This window comes from Gadus morhua, chromosome 21 (genome assembly GCF_902167405.1).
Source record: "Gadus morhua chromosome 21, gadMor3.0, whole genome shotgun sequence".
Lineage (NCBI taxonomy): Eukaryota > Metazoa > Chordata > Actinopteri > Gadiformes > Gadidae > Gadus > Gadus morhua.
Window position 1 is genome coordinate 957,465 of NC_044068.1, and position 19,328 is coordinate 976,792.

At 44.3% G+C, this 19,328-nt stretch overlaps 1 protein-coding gene across 1 annotated transcript in view; it reads left to right on the top strand.

The window, feature by feature from the left end:
- LOC115534838 (mucin-2-like) overlaps positions 1-18,768 on the top strand; it is a 41,739-nt gene extending 22,971 nt beyond the window's left edge. The window contains exons 30-42 of the mRNA XM_030346118.1: positions 275-384; positions 458-516; positions 2,200-2,339; positions 6,074-6,289; positions 6,393-6,596; positions 7,287-7,439; positions 10,054-10,244; positions 10,614-10,778; positions 10,968-12,365; positions 15,868-15,909; positions 16,096-16,155; positions 17,887-17,953; positions 18,255-18,768. Of these exons, the coding sequence (XP_030201978.1) occupies positions 275-384; positions 458-516; positions 2,200-2,339; positions 6,074-6,289; positions 6,393-6,596; positions 7,287-7,439; positions 10,054-10,244; positions 10,614-10,778; positions 10,968-12,365; positions 15,868-15,909; positions 16,096-16,155; positions 17,887-17,953; positions 18,255-18,328 (2,879 nt within the window). The 3' untranslated portion in view covers positions 18,329-18,768. The remainder of the gene's footprint in view (positions 1-274; positions 385-457; positions 517-2,199; positions 2,340-6,073; positions 6,290-6,392; positions 6,597-7,286; positions 7,440-10,053; positions 10,245-10,613; positions 10,779-10,967; positions 12,366-15,867; positions 15,910-16,095; positions 16,156-17,886; positions 17,954-18,254) is intronic.
- Positions 18,769-19,328: the final 560 nt, after the last annotated feature.

Consider the following 19,328-nt stretch of genomic DNA (forward strand, 5'->3'; position numbering starts at 1 on the left):
AGACTGAGAAGGTGGTTAACTCAAATCCAAACCGGATGCACGACTAGCTTTGTAGTGTGAGAATCTGGAGGAAACATTTCATTATTAATTACTAAAGTATCACAAGCTCAGATTCACACACGAGGCATTGGTTAAACGGTTGTGGTAGCAACAGAAAGATGTTGTAGATGAGCCAAAGTAGGTCAAAGATGATGATGGAGGACGGAGGATGTGATAGATGACAATCACTGCAATCATGTGAAGGATATAACGCGTGTTCTCTTGTGCCTTTCAGATGAGATCGAGGTGGTCATGTTAATGACCCTAGACCTGACCTTCACTCCGGAACTGAGTAATCCAACGAGCAGCCAGTTCATAGCCCTGAGAGAAAGAGTACAGCCAGTGGTGGGTCTATGTTCGGCCACATTCTGTTCTGTAGACGTGACAGACCTGAACTCACAGTCTGCTTCTCTCACAGCTGGAGGCAAACTATCAATCGCTCACAGGATTCAGGTCGATTAATGTGCGAGGATTCAGGTACCATGTTATTATATCATGCATAACCATATCAATACCATTTTCATAGGTATTATAGTATATATATATACATAAGTGCTGTCAAGCGATTCAAATATTTAATTGCGATTAATCGCATTAATGTCATAGTTAACTAAAAAAAAATTCTATGCTAAATATCCCTTGATTTCTTTTGCCCATTAATTTTTATCATTTTAATGCTCTTATCAACATGGAGAAGTGCATCGGCTTGCCTTGTGCAAATGTCATTTTATTGATAACAACATTGGCAACATTGTAGACCATACAATACTTTTGGACAGGTTAGAAAACTGGGTGGGGCTTTCAGGCACTGTCTTAAATTGGTTCAGATCCTACCTACAAAATAGGAACTACTTTGTTTCCATTGGCGACTTTGTATCAGAATCAACCAACGTGATGTGTGGAGTCCCACAAGGTTCGATCTTAGGACCCTCTTTATTCAACATCTACATGCTCCCACTAGGGCAAATCACGCATAATAATAATATTGACCATCATTGCTATTCTGATGACACGCAAATCGATGTATCGCTATCACCAAATGACTATCGGCCCATAGATCTGCTGTGCCAGTGCATTGAGCAAGTGAAAGACTGGATGTGCCGAAATTTCCTTCAGCTAAATGAGGATAAAACAGAGATAATGGTATTTAGTGCTAAAACGGAAAGGCTTAAAGTAACCCAACACCTTCACTCTCTGTCCCTGAAAACCTCAATCAAAGCCAGAAATCCAGGGGTTATCATGGATTCTGATTTACATTTCGAAAGTCACATCAAATCAGTTACAAAATCTGCATAAATCTTAAATACTTTACCTTTATTTTACTAAAATGCCTTTTTAACTTTCCCTTTATTTTCTATTTTTACCAGAAAAATACATGATCTGATACCAGAGAGAAAGGTTGTATAAGGGTTAGAGTCCTGAGTTTGTAAGGGTTAGAGTCCTGAGTTTGTATAAGGGTTAGTCCTGAGTTTTGTTGAATAAGGCCTTTGGTCTGGGCTAGAGTCCTAGAAGCTGGGTTAGAGTCCTAGAATATTGTCCTTCAGGTCGGGTTGTAGTCCCGACTTGGGTTCCAGAGAGACTGTTGATCTGATCTTAAATACATTGCACTTTCAATTTTACTTACTAAAAAGCCTTTTTAACTTTCAATTTAATTTTCTCTTAAATACATTGCACTTTCTATTTTACTAATTTCTTGCATATGTTTTCTTTTACTTATCTATTATTTTATTTTATTGTATGACAATGTTTATATGTGAAGCACATTGAGTCTGCCTTGTGTATGAAAAGTGCTATATAAATAAAGTTGCCTTGCCTTGCCTATACTGATCAAAACAGGACGATACAAAAAAAAAGCCTATAGTGCAATTAAACGATGAACATACAAACATACTGCCTTGAACATAGCAGTCAGGCTACTGCTTCTTTGTTTTGAGCCAAAGAAGAAAAAATAAATAAAAGAAAAAACGTGCGATAAAAAGATTAACGCCGTTAAAATTGGTTTGCGTTAGCGCCGTTAATAACGTGTTTAACTGACAGCACTTATATATATATATACTGTATATATATATATATATATATATATATATATATATATATTCAGATCGTAAATTACATCCTACATGATGGGGCTGGATGCTAACGGACTGTTCTGTTTGCCAGCGCGGGAAGTGTCGTCGTCGACTTCACTATCAGGACGACCGAGGTGGTTGATGGAGAGCTGACGGCCGCCAACCTCAACCTGACGCAGAGCTTTGAGCCCATCGCCGCGGTGCTGGGCTTAACCACCGAACCCTTCATCAGTCAGTCAAAGAGAGGATGGAGACTCATACTCATGATACTGATACTCATATGATACTCTGATTATAGATACTGATACTCATATGATACTGATACTCTGATTATAGATACTGATACTCATATGATACTGATACTCTGATTATAGATACTCATACTCATATGATACTGATACTCTGATTATAGATACTGATACTCATATTATAGATACTGATACTCTGATTATAGATACTGATACTCATATGATACTGATACTCTGATTATAGATACTGATACTCATATGATACTGATACTCTGATTATAGATACTCATACTCATATGATACTGATACTCTGATTATAGATACTGATACTCATATGATACTGATACTCTGATTATAGATACTGATACTCATATGATACTGATACTCTGATTATAGATACTGATACTCATATGATACTGATACTCTGATTATAGATACTGATACTCATATGATACTGATACTCTGATTATAGATACTCATACTCATATGATACTGATACTCTGATTATAGATACTCATACTCATATGATACTGATACTCTGATTATAGATACTGATACTCATATGATACTGATACTCTGATTATAGATACTTATACTCATATGATACTTATACTCATATGATACTGATACTCTTATTATAGATACTTATACTCATATGATACTTATACTCATATTATAGATACTGATACTCATATGATACTTATAAGTATCTTATGAGTATCAGTATCATATGAGCATAAGTATCTATAATATGACTATCAGTATCATGAGTATAAGTATCATATGAGTATAAATACTCATATGATACTTATACTCATATGATACTCATATGGTACTGATACTCATATTATAGATACTTATACTCATATGATACTTATACTCATATGATAGATACTGATACTCATATGATACTTATACTCATATGATAGATACTGATACTCATATGATACTGATACTCATATTATAGATAGTGATACTCATCTGATACTGATACTCATATTATAGATACTTATACTCAAATGATACTGATACTCATATTATAGATACATATACTCATATGATACTGATACTAATATTATATATAGTTATACTCATATGATACTGATACTCTTATTATAGATACTTATACTCTTATTATAGATACTTACACTCATATGATACTGATACTCATATTATAGATACTTATACTCATATGATACTAAGGGCCCTATTTTAACAGTCTGAAACGCAAGTGAGAAGCGCCAAGCGAAAGTAGCTTTGTGGGGGGTTCTATGGCGATGTCGCTAGTTTACCGGCGCGAAAAATGACTTTTGCGCCCGGCGCAAATCTAAAAAGGGTTGGTCTGAAGTAGACTAATTACCCGTAGGTGTGTTTTGGGCGTAACGTGCAATAAAACAATGAGAGTGCCAGCTCCCATCCCCTATAAGAGCCATGAGCCCATTTGAATCTGACGAGTTGATATTTTGACAGCGCGTCTGCAGTCTCCCATGAGACAGATGCACATTACAATAACAATTAGGGCATAGTCGCTTTTATCCAAAGCGACTTACATCCGTTAATACACACATTGACAGACCGACGGCAGAGTCAACCATGCAAGGGGACCGCCAGCTCGTCAGGAGCAGTTAAGTGTCTTGCTCAGGGACACATCAACACTCTAGCTAGGAGGAGCTGGGGATCGAACTAGCAACCTTTCAGTTATAAGACAACTGCTCTACCTCCTGAGCTAAGCTGACCTGAATTTGTTTTGAATTTCAAACTTCAAATGGCTCATTTTATGGCCAAATAATAAGGCCAAATTCACGCATGGAATAAGGTTTTATTCCACAACTTCAGAAATACTGAGTCCTCAAATAAATTTCGGCAAAGAAAACTTATATGATATAACATATATGATATGCTGTAACTGTGGTTCTATTTAATGATATATACGCAATACATTATAAACATCGTGTATCAGTATTGTATGCATTATTGTTGTCGACTTGTGTTCCCAATATGCATGTGTCCCGCCGTTAATATACATTGCTATGGACTGTATTATGCGTTACGTGTTTAGTTTGCGTGTGTTTAAACAGATGGACGCACACACTCGCGCCCGCATTCATTCATTCTTTTGTTTTCTCACGATCAAATACTCATCAATCCTAAAAGTTATGGGCATGTACACGATGTCTGTGTCAAGAAAATATGTGTTTACTGTACGTGTTTACAGATGCATTGATTTAAAAGTACAACTTATTACCGCTGTATCAGCTGTACTTTCCAAAATAATTTACCAAGAATGTGTGGCTAGGTAGATGAGAGGAGTGTATGCGCGAGGTGCACAAGCAACATTATGCATGCGCCCTTAAAATAGCATCTGAACAACGCGCCACTGACTTTAAACCAGGTATTTCCTGGTTTGTGGCGCAAGTGGTTTCTGAACCTGTAAAATAGCACCAGGGAACGTTTGCGCCAGAACACGCCTCCCCCTTTTGCCAAACCGCCCCTTGGGGCGCAAGATCAGTCCCTAATTTACAGACACGTGGCGCAGGAGGGAAAGGAACGCTCTGCGCCAGTTGCAAACTAGCAACGACACATGCGCCAGTGATTAAGTCGATTATGCCGGATGCAAGATAGGGCCCTTATACTCATGATACTTATATTATAGATAGTTATACTAATATGGTACTTATACTCATATGATACTTATACTCATATGATACTGATACTCATATTATAGTTACTTATATGATAATTATACTCATGATAATTACTCATATGATACTTATACTCAAATGATAATGATACCCATATATTACATACTTATACTCATATGATCCTTATACTCCTATATTTATTTTCCTAAGATATTTATACTCATATGACACTTATACTCATATGATTGATACTTATACTCATGATACTTATACTGGTATGATATTTATAAACCTATGATAGATGTTTATAGTATTAGTATCTATCATAGGAGTATAAGTATCTATCAGATGAGTTTAAGTATCATATGAGGATAATACTATATGATAGATACGTATACTCATACTCATGATACTTATACTCATATGATACTGATACTCATGATACTTATACTCGTATGATAGATACTTAAACTCGTGTGATAGATACTTATACTCGTGTGATAGAAACTTATACTCGTGTGATAGAAACTTATACTCGTACGATAGATACTTGTACTAGTACGATAGATACTTGTACTCGTACGATAGATACTTGTACTCGTACGATAGATACTTGTACTCGTACGATAGATACTTGTACTCGTACGATAGATACTTGTACTCGTACGATAGATACTTGTACTCGTACGATAGATACGATAGATACTTGTACTCGTACGATAGATACTTGTACGATAGATACGATAGATACTTGTACTCGTACGATAGATACTTGTACTCGTACGATAGATACTTGTACTCGTACGATAGATACTTGTACTCGTACGATAGATACTTGTACTCGTACGATAGATACGATAGATTATTGTACTCGTACGATAGATACTTGTACTCGTACGATAGATACTTGTACTCGTACGATAGATACTTGTACTCGTACGATAGATACTTGTACTCGTACGATAGATACTTGTACTCGTACGATAGATACTTGTACTCGTATGATAGATGCCCCTGCACATAATCCTGTGATATTCATGTTTGTGAACGCCTCCACTCTGCCCTCCCCTGACAGGCCCTGACCCCATCACCTTCCCCAGCCCGGTGTACACGGGCCAGGCCCGGACACTGACCTGTGGACCCCCGCCTCCCCAGGCGGGCATCGGGGTCGTGACCGGCGTCTCCTGGACTCTGGACACCAATCCCGTCCAGAACCGAGGCCGCTTCCAGATAATCAGTAACGCCACAGGCTCCAGGCTGACCATCAGCAACCTGATCCCCTCGGACAGGGGTGAGTCCCCGGGCCCCCAGCACTCACCTCCACGCCGTCAGCATGGCCCATGTGTTGAGTGGTCACGTCCGCCTCTGTGCCTCTTGTCATTGGTTGGTCTCAGGTGCATTCACCTGCACGCTGGTGAGCGGAGCTCTGAGGTTCATCCAGCGTGGGCGCTTCACCACGACGACCCTCCTGGCAGCTCCCGTCCTCCTGGTCAACAGAGAGAGCAACGCCGTCTGTAGGGGCGGCGGCAATACAGATACGCCGCGGAGATGCTGTGTCCAGCCGCCCTACAGGCCCCAGTGGGTCGGTGTGACACCAGGTAAGCACCACCCTACAGTCACAGCTCCAAGGACATCCCAGTTAATGTGGTGAGTGCTGCAAGCAGCGCTCAACTATTTGGGGCCCTACTCCTTCCACAATTTTTCCACCCTAGAGACTACCATTCCACTTTTTAAATGTTCATATTAGTTTGGAATCGCGCGCTACTATTCAGATGTTTTAAATATTTCTAACTCTTTAAGATATTCTACTTTTGAAATATTATTTTTTATGATGGAAGCCTTTAACCTTCATTCAAACACTTAACAAATCAACACAATTTGATATTCAAATATTTATATAAACAGATTTTAAATATGTATACTTTTTTAAATAAAATGATTTACATTTTATCACAAATGTTTTCAAACTTCATCACTTCAGCTATTTGTTTAACTTGTTTAACCATTTTAAATTTTAAAAATGGTGTGCATGTTTACTTTGTTGACTTGACTTTTGAACTCTTTACGTCTTAAACTATGCGGCTTTACATAAACATTTTCTCAGGCTCACTTTGAACTACAGCACTCACAACACATTCTCAGTAGGAAATGTATTATTTACTACAGTCCTACCATCAGGTAACGTCCTAGCTTCAGAAAAAGCTTTTATGTACATGAAGTTTTGTATCATAAAAAGTAAAAAAATAGGAACACACAGGATGTGAATGTTCCCGCCCTTTGTCCACCAGGAACAGTGCAGGAGAGCGTGGAGCAGGGAAACAACTGTGTGCAATATGACTACAGGTTCGACTGCACGCCCACCACGGTTACCAACATCTGCCGCGTCATAGGCATCCCCGGCTTCCAGGCCAGCAGCCGGCTCAACATCATCACAGCAGCAGGTCAGAGGGGTCGAGAGGCCTAGAGAGACTAAGGGCCCTATCTTGCATCCGGCGCAAGTGACTTAGTCACTGGCGCATGTGTCGTTGCTAGTTTACAACTGGCGCAGAGCGTTCTTTTCCCACCAGCGCCACTCGCCGGTAAATTAGGGATTGATCATGCGCCCCAAGGGGCGGTTCGGCGGAAGGAGGAGGCGTGTTCTGGCGCAAACGGTATTTTGCCGTCTCTGAATACCATTGCGCTACTGACCAGGAAATACCTGGTTTAAAGTCAGTGGCGCGCTGTTCAGATGCTATTTTAAGGGCGCAAGCATACATGCGCATGCGATGCATACGGATTGCTTGTGCACCTCGCGCATACACTTTGCTTCTCTCATCTACCTAGCCGCACATTCTTGGTAAATTATTTGGGAAAGAACAGCTGATGCAGCGGTAATAAGTTGTACTTTTAAATCAATGCATCCGCAAACACCGTACAGCAAACACATATTTTCTTGACACAGACATCGTGTAGGCCTACATGCCCATAACTTTTAGGATTGATGAGTTGGCCTATTTGATCGTGAAAAACATTGTTTTACCGCGAGTGAGTGTTAAAAAGAATGAATGAATGCGGGCGCGCGTGTGTGCTCTGTTTAAACACACGCAAACTAAACACTCTCATCATCATCTCATCTTCGTCCGCTTATCCGGGGTCGGGTCGCGGGGGGAGCAGCTCAAGCAGGGGGCCCCAGACTTCCCTTTCCCGGGCCACATTGACCAGCTCTGACGGGGGGATCCCGAGGCGTTCCCAAGCCAGTGTTGAGATAATCTCTCCACCTAGTCCTGGGTCTTCCCCGAGGTCTCCTCCCCACTGGACATGCCTGAAACACCTCCCAAGGAAGGCGCCCAGTGGGCATCGTTACCAGATGCCCGAACCACCTCAGCTGACTCCTTTTTAAGTAAAGGAGCAGCGGCTCTAATCCGAGTTCCTCACGGATGGCTGAGCTTCTCACCCTATCCCTAAGGGAGACGCCAGCCACCGATCTCGTCCTTTCGGTCATCACCCAACCCTCATGACCATAGGTGAGGATAGGAACGAAGATCGACCGGTAGATCGAGAGCTTTGCCTTGCGGCTCAGCTCTCTTTTCGTAACAACGGTGCGGTAAAGCGAACGCAATACCGCCCCCGCTGCTCCGATTCTCCGGCCAATCTCACGCTCCATAGTTCCCTCACTCGCGAACAAGACCCCGAGGTACTTGAACTCCTTCACTTGGGCAAACTAAACACGTAACGCATAATACAATCAATGGCAATGTCTATTACCGCGGGGACACATGCATATTAGGATAGCATACAATACTGATAAGAAACAACGTTGATGTATTGCGTATATCATTAAATAGAACCACAGTTACCGCATATCATATGTTATAGCCTATCATACGTTTTCTTTGCCGAAATTTATTTGAGGACTCAGTATTTCTGAAGTTGTGGAAGAAAACCCCTTATTCCATGTGTGATTTAGGCCATATTATTTGGCAATAAACTAAGCCATTTGCAGTTTGAAATTCATGTGCATCTGTCTCATCGGAGACTGCAGACACGCTGTCAAAATATCAACTCGTCCGATTCAAATGCGCTCATGGCTCTTAAAGGGGATGGGAGCTGGCACTCTCATTGGTTTGTTGCACGTTACGCCCAAACCACACCTACGGGTAATTAGGCTGCTTCAGACCAACCCTTTTGACACTTGCGCCGCGGCGCAAGCGTCATTTATCCGCCTGTAAAATAGCGATAGCGCCGTAGAACCGCCCACAAAGCTACTTGCGCTTTGCGCTTCCCACTTGCGTTTCAGACCGTTAAAATAGGGCCCTAAGTCTAGAATAGTAACACTCGTGTTGAAAGCTGCTGTAGGTTACATTTGTAAAGAGGGAAGAGTGTAAAAAAAAAAAAGTGTTTAACGTGTAAAAAAAAAAAGGGGCAAATTTACTGGTCGCACATGCGCAACCAGATGGAAAGTTCGGTCGCACACTCTCAAATTCTGGTCACAAAATGCGACCATTTGGTCGCAGTCTGGAGCCCTGCCTCGCCGCTGGTGGTGGAGCTATGATGATGTTTTGGGCACCGATGTGGTTGACCCCGAACTCATCAGGGATGCCCTCATTGGTCCGAAATGAGCGCATTTCATTTGACAGAAATGTATAAATCATAGCTTTTCAAGTTATAGCTCTTAGTATTATAGATATCATAATAGTAAGTATCCTGCCTGCATCATGTCTCAAAGTCACACTAGTGTTACTATCGCCACATGTATAGTTCTATAGTTATAGCTCTACAACCAGTCGAGGGATGCTTCTTGGGTGGCATGAAACTCAGAAGGTAGAGCGAGTCGGCTGGTAACCTGAAGGTTGCTAGTTCGATCCCTGGCTCCTCCTAGCCGAGTGTCGAGGTGTCCCCGAGCCAGACGCCTCAACCTAACTGCTCCTGATGAGCTGGCTGTTGAATGTGATTCAATGGGTGAATGTTAGGCATAATTGTAAAGCGCTTTGAGAGGCCACTAGTTAGGAACGCGCAGTATAAATGCAGCCCATAAAAATGCCGTCCACTCTCCTTTTGTTTGTTTGTCGTGTGTAGCAGTCATCTGCAACAACACGCGGTACGGCGAGGGCGGGGTGGGGGACGAGTCCCGTCCCGGGTGTGGGCCCGGTTTGGAGGGGGAGCGCCTCGCTGTGTGCCAGGCCAGCGGGGTGTGGCTGACCCAGACCAACACCTGCATCAACACCTACATCTTCACCAACATCAACGACTTCCTGACCAAGTCCGAGGTACACAGGGGCATTTAGCAGACGCTTTTATCCAAAGCCACTTACAGTAAGTATATTTGTCAGAATAAAGAGAAACATTATATTGCTGTATGACTCGGTACAGTAAGGAAGTTAATAAAAACAAGTGCCAAGCACTAACAATCGCTAGGCTAACCCATTCCCTGCATACAACAAAGATAGCTAGGATAAGATGCTACACAAGTGCAAGGATGTACAACATACATTAAGTGCCAGGATGTACACCATATAATAAGTGCGTAAGAAAGAGAGAGGGGGGTAGGGGGTAAGATTATCCACTGTACAATAATAATATAACACAATATGCTTCATCTTAATAAGTTGTGGATATTTCCTTTTATCTCTTTTCAGATTTTGATTCAGGGTGATGTTCCAACGTTCGTGGCAAACCTCAGCGGCTTGGTCAGCGACAATCAAACCCAAATAACGGATTCCCCGGTCACCATTTCAGCCATCGTTGACATCCTGACCAACGTGGGCAACGTGAGCACGATCATCAAGGAGGACACCATGCAGGTGAGTGGGGTCCCCCCCCCACAGTGACACACTGACACACTGACACAGAGACACTGACACAGTGAGACATTGACACACTGAGACAGTGACAAACTGACACACTGACACAGTGACACACTGACACACTGACACGCCCTCCGGGTGCACACAGGAGGAACCATGTGCTCAACCCACGTCCTCTCTCTGCAGAGCATCCTGAACACGGTGGATGTGATCGTTGGCGACGTCACCGTCGAATCGTGGGCTGATCTGAACGCCAACCGATCCCTCAACACCAGCTCCTTGCTCCTGAGCTCCATGGAGACCATCACCCAGTTCCTGAGCGGGGACGACTTCTCCGTCAACACGTCCAGCATCCTGCTGAACAGAACCCGGTTAAGCGACCCTTTCATGGCCAACATCAACTCCAGCCTGGTCATCAATCTCCAGAACACCAACCTCACCGACACCTTCATCACTACCATCACCTTCTCCACCCTGAGCAACGTCCTGCCCCCCCGCACCAACGCCAGCTTCAACGCCAGCCAGGACGCCAACGCCACCGGGCCGGAGATCCTGATCAACGCGGCGGTGGTGCTGATCCAGCTGAACGGGTCCAGGGCGCTGCGGCCCAACCTGACGCTGTCCTACCGCAAGCGGAACACCTCGCTCACCGAGGACCCGCAGTGCGTCTTCTGGAACTTCCAGCTGCTCGACTTTCAGGGCGGCTGGGACGACGAGGGATGCACCTTCGTCTCGGACGTGGACGACGTGGTGGAATGCAACTGCGACCACCTGACCTCCTTCTCCATTCTCATGTCCACGGGCCTCCCGCCGGGAGCCGCGGAGGCCCTGGACATCATCACCTACATCGGCGTGGCCATCTCCATCGTGAGCCTGGTCATCTGTCTGATCATCGAGGCGCTCACCTGGAAGGCCATGACCGGGAACACCACCTCCTACCTGCGCCACGTGTCGCTGGTCAACATCGCCGTGTCCCTGCTCATCGCCGACATCTGGTTCATCATCGGCGCCGCCATCACCTCGGAGACGGACCCCACGGAGATGGTGCCCCTGGCGGCCTGCAGCGCGGCCACCTTCTTCATCCACCTCTTCTACCTGGCGCTCTTCTTCTGGATGCTGGTGTCGGCGTTGCTGCTCTTCTACCGGATGGTCATGGTCTTCTCCCACATGTCCAAGGCCACCATGCTGGCCATCGGCTTCTCGCTGGGCTACGGCGCGCCCCTGGTCATCGCCGTGGTGACGGAGGCGGCCACGGCGCCGCAGGTTCCCCAGGGGTACATCCGGGACAACAACGGCTGCTGGCTGAGGTGGGAAGACACCTTCGCCCTGCTGGCCTTCATCATCCCCGCCGGGGTCATCGTCTTCATCAACTTTGTCATCCTGATCGTGGTGCTGACGAAGATGCTGCGCCGCGGCGTTGAGAGCAGCCACTCCGAGGAGAAGAACACGCTGCTGGTCATCTTAAGAAGCGTGGCCATCTTGTTCCCCACCTTCGGGCTCACCTGGGCTCTCGGTGTTGGGGTGATGGTGGCTCCGAGGAATTTGGGGCTCCATGTCACCTTTGCGCTATTCAACTCCTTACAGGTATGTGGACGTCATATCGTACATTTACATTCAGGGCAGACGCTTTTATCCAAAGCGACTAAACGACTTGTTGCGGGTTAACCGGAAGTCTTGATTAATGGGTACATAAAGCACTCAAAATATGTAATTCATTCATAAAATGTCTCCAAAATAGTGTCCAGTTATGGTCGTTTTTGGCAGCAACGGGTGCGTTTACACCAAATGTGAAGGGGCGACATGACTCCATTCAAAGTCAACGTAGAGACGCGATTCGGGCGAATTTTTCGCTAGAGAAAACCTGCGACAAGTTTTGATTTGTCGCCCAACACTTTCGCCCTGCACAGGCGAGCGCGCTGACAAGGATTTGCAGCGTGACAAATTCACTCGAGTTGAAATATTTCAACTTTCCCGTGACATTCGCGTGATGACAGCCAACCAGCGTTCAACAACGTGGCCATTGAGTGACAGGCGTAACGTAACAGCCAATCAGCGTTCAACCAGCCAACCATTCCCTGCAGTGCAGTCCGGGGTGAACCGCAGCATGGAGGAGTAAGTGATTGTTGCCGTTTGCGACTCCCGGAGCTCTATATATAATATTATACAATATAATATAATTTTATATATGATATCACTGCCAAAGATTTCTGTGCTCCTCCGGATGGCCGTAGCGCGGGGAGCTCTCGTAGGGATTGGGCTTCTCTGAGTTTGTTTACCGGCGTGGCTATGGTTTTCGGTCTTGTGTGTTCCAACGGTTTATTAGGTATCTAATAAATCGCTGTCTAATCAATACTTCATTCACTGCCTCTTCCGTGGTCATTACAATATTATGAATAGACGGCGTCGGGTTCCCGAAGTCTCTCCCTCTTCCACAACAGGCAAAGACATGCAATAGTGGTTATCTCGGCCATGGCTGAGAATGAATTGGCATGAAGCACCGTTGGCAGGCAAAAGATGTGGCGCAACAAATTCGCCTGACAAAACTTTGTTTTTATTTACAGTTTATGATTTGTCGCGCGACAAAACTTGGGCGACAACGCAAACGGGCGACAAATGTGTCTTTTGGGGTGAACGCACCTGCCATTCGGCGATGACGTCACGTTGGGGAGACGTGGTGGAAGGTAGCCTCAGCCTAGTACTAGAACTATGGCGTCTAAGGTGGCAAGAACCACAAATAACATATATGATGGCCCACAGCGGTATAATTTTGAACCTGTCAGACGTGAGAGGACGAATGAGGAATTGCCGAGAAGAAAGCCAATTAAATGCATGGTCAGAGGAGAATGAGTGGAGAGTTGCTATAATTTATCAACGCAGCAACGGGCGCTGGAGCTAGTCAATGAACAGCAGTGAATAGCACAGAGTGAAAGTCAACCTTTCTTTATATCTAGCGACAGCGATTATGTCGTTCAGATAAGTACCGGTAAACTTAGTGAGAAGATCTAGAAGTAGACGGCATAATGCTAGCTATGGGCTAACTTGCCAGTCCCACCTGTGAAATCCCCCCCAGATAATCCCTGATTTAATCCTCAGGAGGACAGTGTTATAGCCTAGGGGCATTGTTCTTTGCCAAGTAGTCGATTAATGCATTGCATTGTTCTGTGTGGCAGTTCTGGATTAAACCGAACACTGAGAACTCACGTGTAGTCATGTCCAAATATATATGCCTGTTAGTAGTTAGGTACAGAGATTACACCGACAATTAGTCTTTAGCCTACATGATGACACACACACACTTTACAACTTTGATAATCCAATATGCTATAGTAGCCTATTGTAAAGCAACACTGACATAGGAGTCTGCCTTTGCTAAAGTTGTTTGGATGCACGTTGATTTATAACAAGGAGAGGCAAAGTGGTGCATTACAATGCAAACACGATAATAATTGGCACCAATCTGGCGCATGAAGAGCAATCAACTGAATAAATGCCAGGTATAGCCTATCGGACACACAATCAGTGCACTTGCAAATGAGTGCCTGCAAGTATGACCGATCGTGGTGTGACATTATTTAACCATCAATCTACCGCGAACACGATCAGAAGATTTACATTGAACACATACACAAAGCACATTCGTCCAACCCGGCGATGCTGACAGACAGCCCACAACAAGCCAAACATCACCACGGCGGGTGTGCTCTCTCTCGCACACCCGTACACAATCACTCCAACTTGTCCAACTCCAAGGCTAGGCTGCTTCACTAAGACCACACCTAACCACAAGGCCTTCATAACCATGCAGTATGCCGAAGCCGGAAAGGACACACGCACAGTCACACACACTCATCTTATGCAAAACAAGTGTGTGAGTGATACACTCTGGTTTAGCTTCCGCTTGCTATCCGTTTTTAGTATGACTTCTCAACATTACGTCTTTCTTCTGTTTGGCGCACATGGCTAATTTGCAGACGCGCACAGGACTGGCTGGCTCCGCTTTCAAAAGATTATAACATAGTTATCTATCTCTGTCTATCTATCTATATATCTATCTATCTATCAATGCATGTGTCTAGTTTTAATGCAATGTATTTTGTGTATTTCCAGTCAGACTTGTTGTCTCCCTTGTTCTGTGTGGTCTTGAAGGCCAACTCTCCTGTGTGAGCCGAATCCCCTAAATGAATTCCCGAAGATTTGTGTCGTTTGGTATTAATAAAGACTTGACTAGGCTATCTAATAGTGGGCTATTCCCCACTATTCACGGAGCCTGAGGTGAATAATTGTTGAGTATATACTACGTGAACACTCCAAAAATAATCAAGATAACACTTTTTGCCGGGGCAGGATTTATTTGTTTTTTTTGGCAGTTTATTTATTTTTATTAGCGGACATTTTGCTATGAAAACAATATCCCAAGTTTGAAATCTCAATCATGGGGTATTGCCCAATATCCCGAGATAGCGAACCAATCAAATTGCGCCCTTTAAGGAGGTTCACGTGTAGCATATACCTATATATATCTATGTATCTGTATAATCTGCTGAACACTCTCTTTTTAGTATCTACTCTCAAGGGTCTCAATGCGGCTTTGGTCCGTGTCTCCCAAACGTGACATGCATTCTTGGGGAAATGAAAAATCAATCGCAAATCGCTAAAATAGTACCTACCTTTTCGCATTACATTCCGTTTTGTGATACCTAACAACATAAAATACAATGGCTAAAAGTTTAATCTTTATTACCAACAAGCAAATTGCACAAATTTGTTGGAAAATGAACCCTGCATCATGGCCTTTAAACTTCGCTTAAACATTTAACAAACCAACAAACTTGAATGGCAACAGTTTAATTTCTTACCCGCTTAGCATATTTTCAGTTGGTCTTCCGTTGACGCTAGAGCGTGATGACGTCACACGCTCCAGCTTGGGCTTGAAGGTTCAGAAAGCGTTAGGTCCACTAGCAGCGCTGAACCACAGGGGGGCGCTGGGCCCCAGGCTAGATTTTAAAGCTCAAGAGTTGAGATGCGTTTTATGTAATGTTGATATGCGAGGATAAAGTGTTCTCTTCACCTATAATTTTTTTTTCAGGGGTTCTTCATTCTTGTGTTTGGGACTCTCATGGACCCCAAGGTATGCTATCTTTGGGCAAAATGGAACAAATTGTTTACTTTCACATTTCTGAATATCTGAAAGACTACTATGTATTGATGACCCCTGTAATAAATCAAGTATTTCCTTACAGAATGGAGTATACAGTCGTGGTTTTAACGTTAAAATACAAAATAAGGATTTGTGACCTGCTTGTTGCTCCTTCAGATCCGAGCTGCTCTGTCCAGAACCATCCCAGCCCTCAGCTCCTCCTCCAACCAGACCCGGGTTCGTAATCACCTCCATCTACCTCCATCTACCTCCACCTGTTCTCCATCTACCTCCATCTGTTCTCCATCTACCTCCATCTGTTCTCCATCTACCTACCTCCACCTGTTCTCCATCTACCTACCTCCACCTGTTCTCCATCTACCTACCTCAACCTGTTCTCCATCTACCTCCACCTGTTCTCGGTTTAACTTGAGCTTATATTATTAAGCATATGTTGCACTCACCCACCCCAAACCCTTACCTTAACCACACCAGAACCTTACCTTAACCACACCAAACCCTTACCTTAACCACACCAGGGGCCTCATGTACTAAGGTTACGTACGCACAAAAACGTGGCGTACTTCCTTTTCCACGCTCACGTTCAGATGTACAAAACGTGAAATGACCGTAAAAATGTGCGGTCCCCACGCCAGCTCCAGAGCTGTCGTACGCACGTTTCTACAGCTATTGTTCCTTTGGCGACACTTAGAGGTGACGCTGGGAAACTGGGAAAAAAAGGTGAAAACAATGACTCAGAGTGATTTGCACATCAGAGACACACTAATGAACAATTAACACACCTTGCAATTATATGGGTTGCTATAAAAGCAAGCGCAATGGATGAAGAAAATTGTTTTAAAAATGGCTGCGTTAGCGTTGTTAGAGGACATCGCAAATGGTCAAATCCGAATCCGTGCCCTCTCCTTGCTTGTCTATTCAAAAATAAAAAATTTAAGTTAATAAACACGAGTCAAAGTCTTTAATATCCTGGCATCTTAGCGTGAGACTTATGTGTATTGCAAGCAGCCAATTGTATGACCAGTATAATTACAGCATTTATGACTTCAGCATATTTACCTTGGGGATGATCGGCGTCCCCTTCATGGGCTCCCACCACTCCGGTGAGAGCTGTGTCACCGATCAAAGCCACTCTCAAATCGAAGGGGGAGAGTTCCCCCACTCCCGTCCCCCCACCTGTTGCGGTCACGCTTCGGCGGTGGGCAGAAACCTACCGCTTCACCTCCACCTTGAGGTCTGACCACTTTTTTTTAATTTCAGAGTGTGTGCGCTGCTGAGACCCCACTGCATTGACGGCCTCGCAAACACACTCCCACTCACTTCTCTTTTGTTTTGCATTTATCCCTGTTGACAGGGTTCCAATAGCATATGCTTGCTCATTTCTACCTCGTGGAGCAAAATCTCGAGCTCAGACTCCGTGAAGTTTCGTTTTTTGCCTCTGTTCATGGTGCCAGGTGATCGGATTAAGAGGTGAATCTCAGGTCCAGAGGCCTATTTAAATGAAATTGCATATTTAAATGAGGGCGTGGACAGGGAGGAGTTTGGCACCTCGGCATGTGCGCTCAATTCCACGTTGATCGAGATGTACAAAAGAAACGTGCTTGGATCCATGCGTTCGCACACTTTGATACATCTGAATTTATTTGTGCGCAAGACAGTTTCTGGGTTTTGGCGTACGCCAAGTTTCCGTATGAAATCCACGCAAGTCTTAGTACATGAGGCCCCAGACCCTTACCTTAACCACACAAGACCCTTACCTTAACCACACCAAACCATACCTTAACAACACCAAACCCCTACCTTAACCACCCCAAACCCTTACCTTAACCACACTAGACCCTTACCTTAACCACACCAGACCCTTACCTTAACCACATCAGACCCTTACCTTAACCACACCCTTACCTTAACCACACCAGACCCTTAACTTAACCATGTGTTCTCCAGACTACCAGTGGAGGAGGATCGTCGACTGGCAGATGGGCGCTCCTCAACAGGATACGAGGACGACGCGGTGAGGCAGACAGACAGGCAGACAGACAGAGGGACGGACAGAGAGACAGACAGGCAGACAGACAGATGGACAGAAAGAGGGACGGACAGACAGAGAGACAGACAGACAAGACAGAAAGAGGGACGGACAGACGGACAGAAAGAGGGAGGGACAGACTGACAGACAAAGGGATGAACAAACAGATAGACAGAGGAACAGACAGACAGAGCGACAGAGGGAAGGAGGGAGGGACTGACGACTGACAGACAGACGATATCACCGCTCACCTTGACACGCAGCATGTTTTTCTCTCCGCTCCCAGGTGCGTACCACGTGATGAGTGCGGCTAACACCAGCAGCTCCAACACCGCATCGGAATCCTACCTCAACATTTGATTTTGAACGTTTGTTATTCAATCTTAAAGGGATACTTCACCGGTGAAGATATGGAGGTTATATGAAGTACATAATTATATGTATCATAAATGTGCAAATAAAATTGAAATCGGTTCATCCTAGCCTGAGAAAAGGCAGAAAGTGTCTCTCCGGCTCAAAAGTAAGAAATCCTCCAACTCCCACAGTGCATTGCGCTCGCTGCACCGCCCCCCTGTGTCCGTTTGTAGGGGGAAGGACCCATGGTCCTAGCGCGAGTGGTGGGCGAGCAAACTTTGTGTAAACATATCCCTGTGATACGTTGACTAGTTTAGACTCCTGCCCTCTTTTTTCAAACGCATGATTTGTATATTACTGTACAGCATAAAAACATTTGCTAATTACAGTAGCTCAGCATATCAAGTATTTGTACTCAACCTTTTCTCCCCAGTTGAAATAAGTGTTTGTCTTATACAGTAGGCCTACTTTAGTATAACAGCACTTGGGTTAGTAAACAAATCACAACAACAGACATGAATTTGACATTTTATTCATGAAAAAATATGAACTATTTGCAAAAATAAAACGTGCAGGGTGCGTTTGCTAGAGACAAAATAGTCACAGCTCATCTTGAGCATCTAATGTCTCCCATAGACATCCTATACATGGACGCAGCATTGGCTGCTGGGACGCGAGAAATGCGGCCGCCATCTTGAAGTGTGGATGGGGAGCCAGGGAGCAGCATAGAGCCCGAGGGGAGATTGGAACAGAGGATGTATTTCTGCTTGGGGAACACAGTTTGGCATCGACAACCACCATTCAGACGCGTTATCATTGGTTGTGTGTGTGTTTCATAAGATAAGGCAGCACCACATTGCCAAACTCTCCTCTTTTGAACTTCAGAAAGGAAGCACGAGAAAGAAGCTATGCAAAACAGTCCTCTTTCAGGGTTTTAATCCCACACAGATATTGATATTTTTTACATTCACATTGCCTTGCATACACTACATTGGTCAGTCTGCCT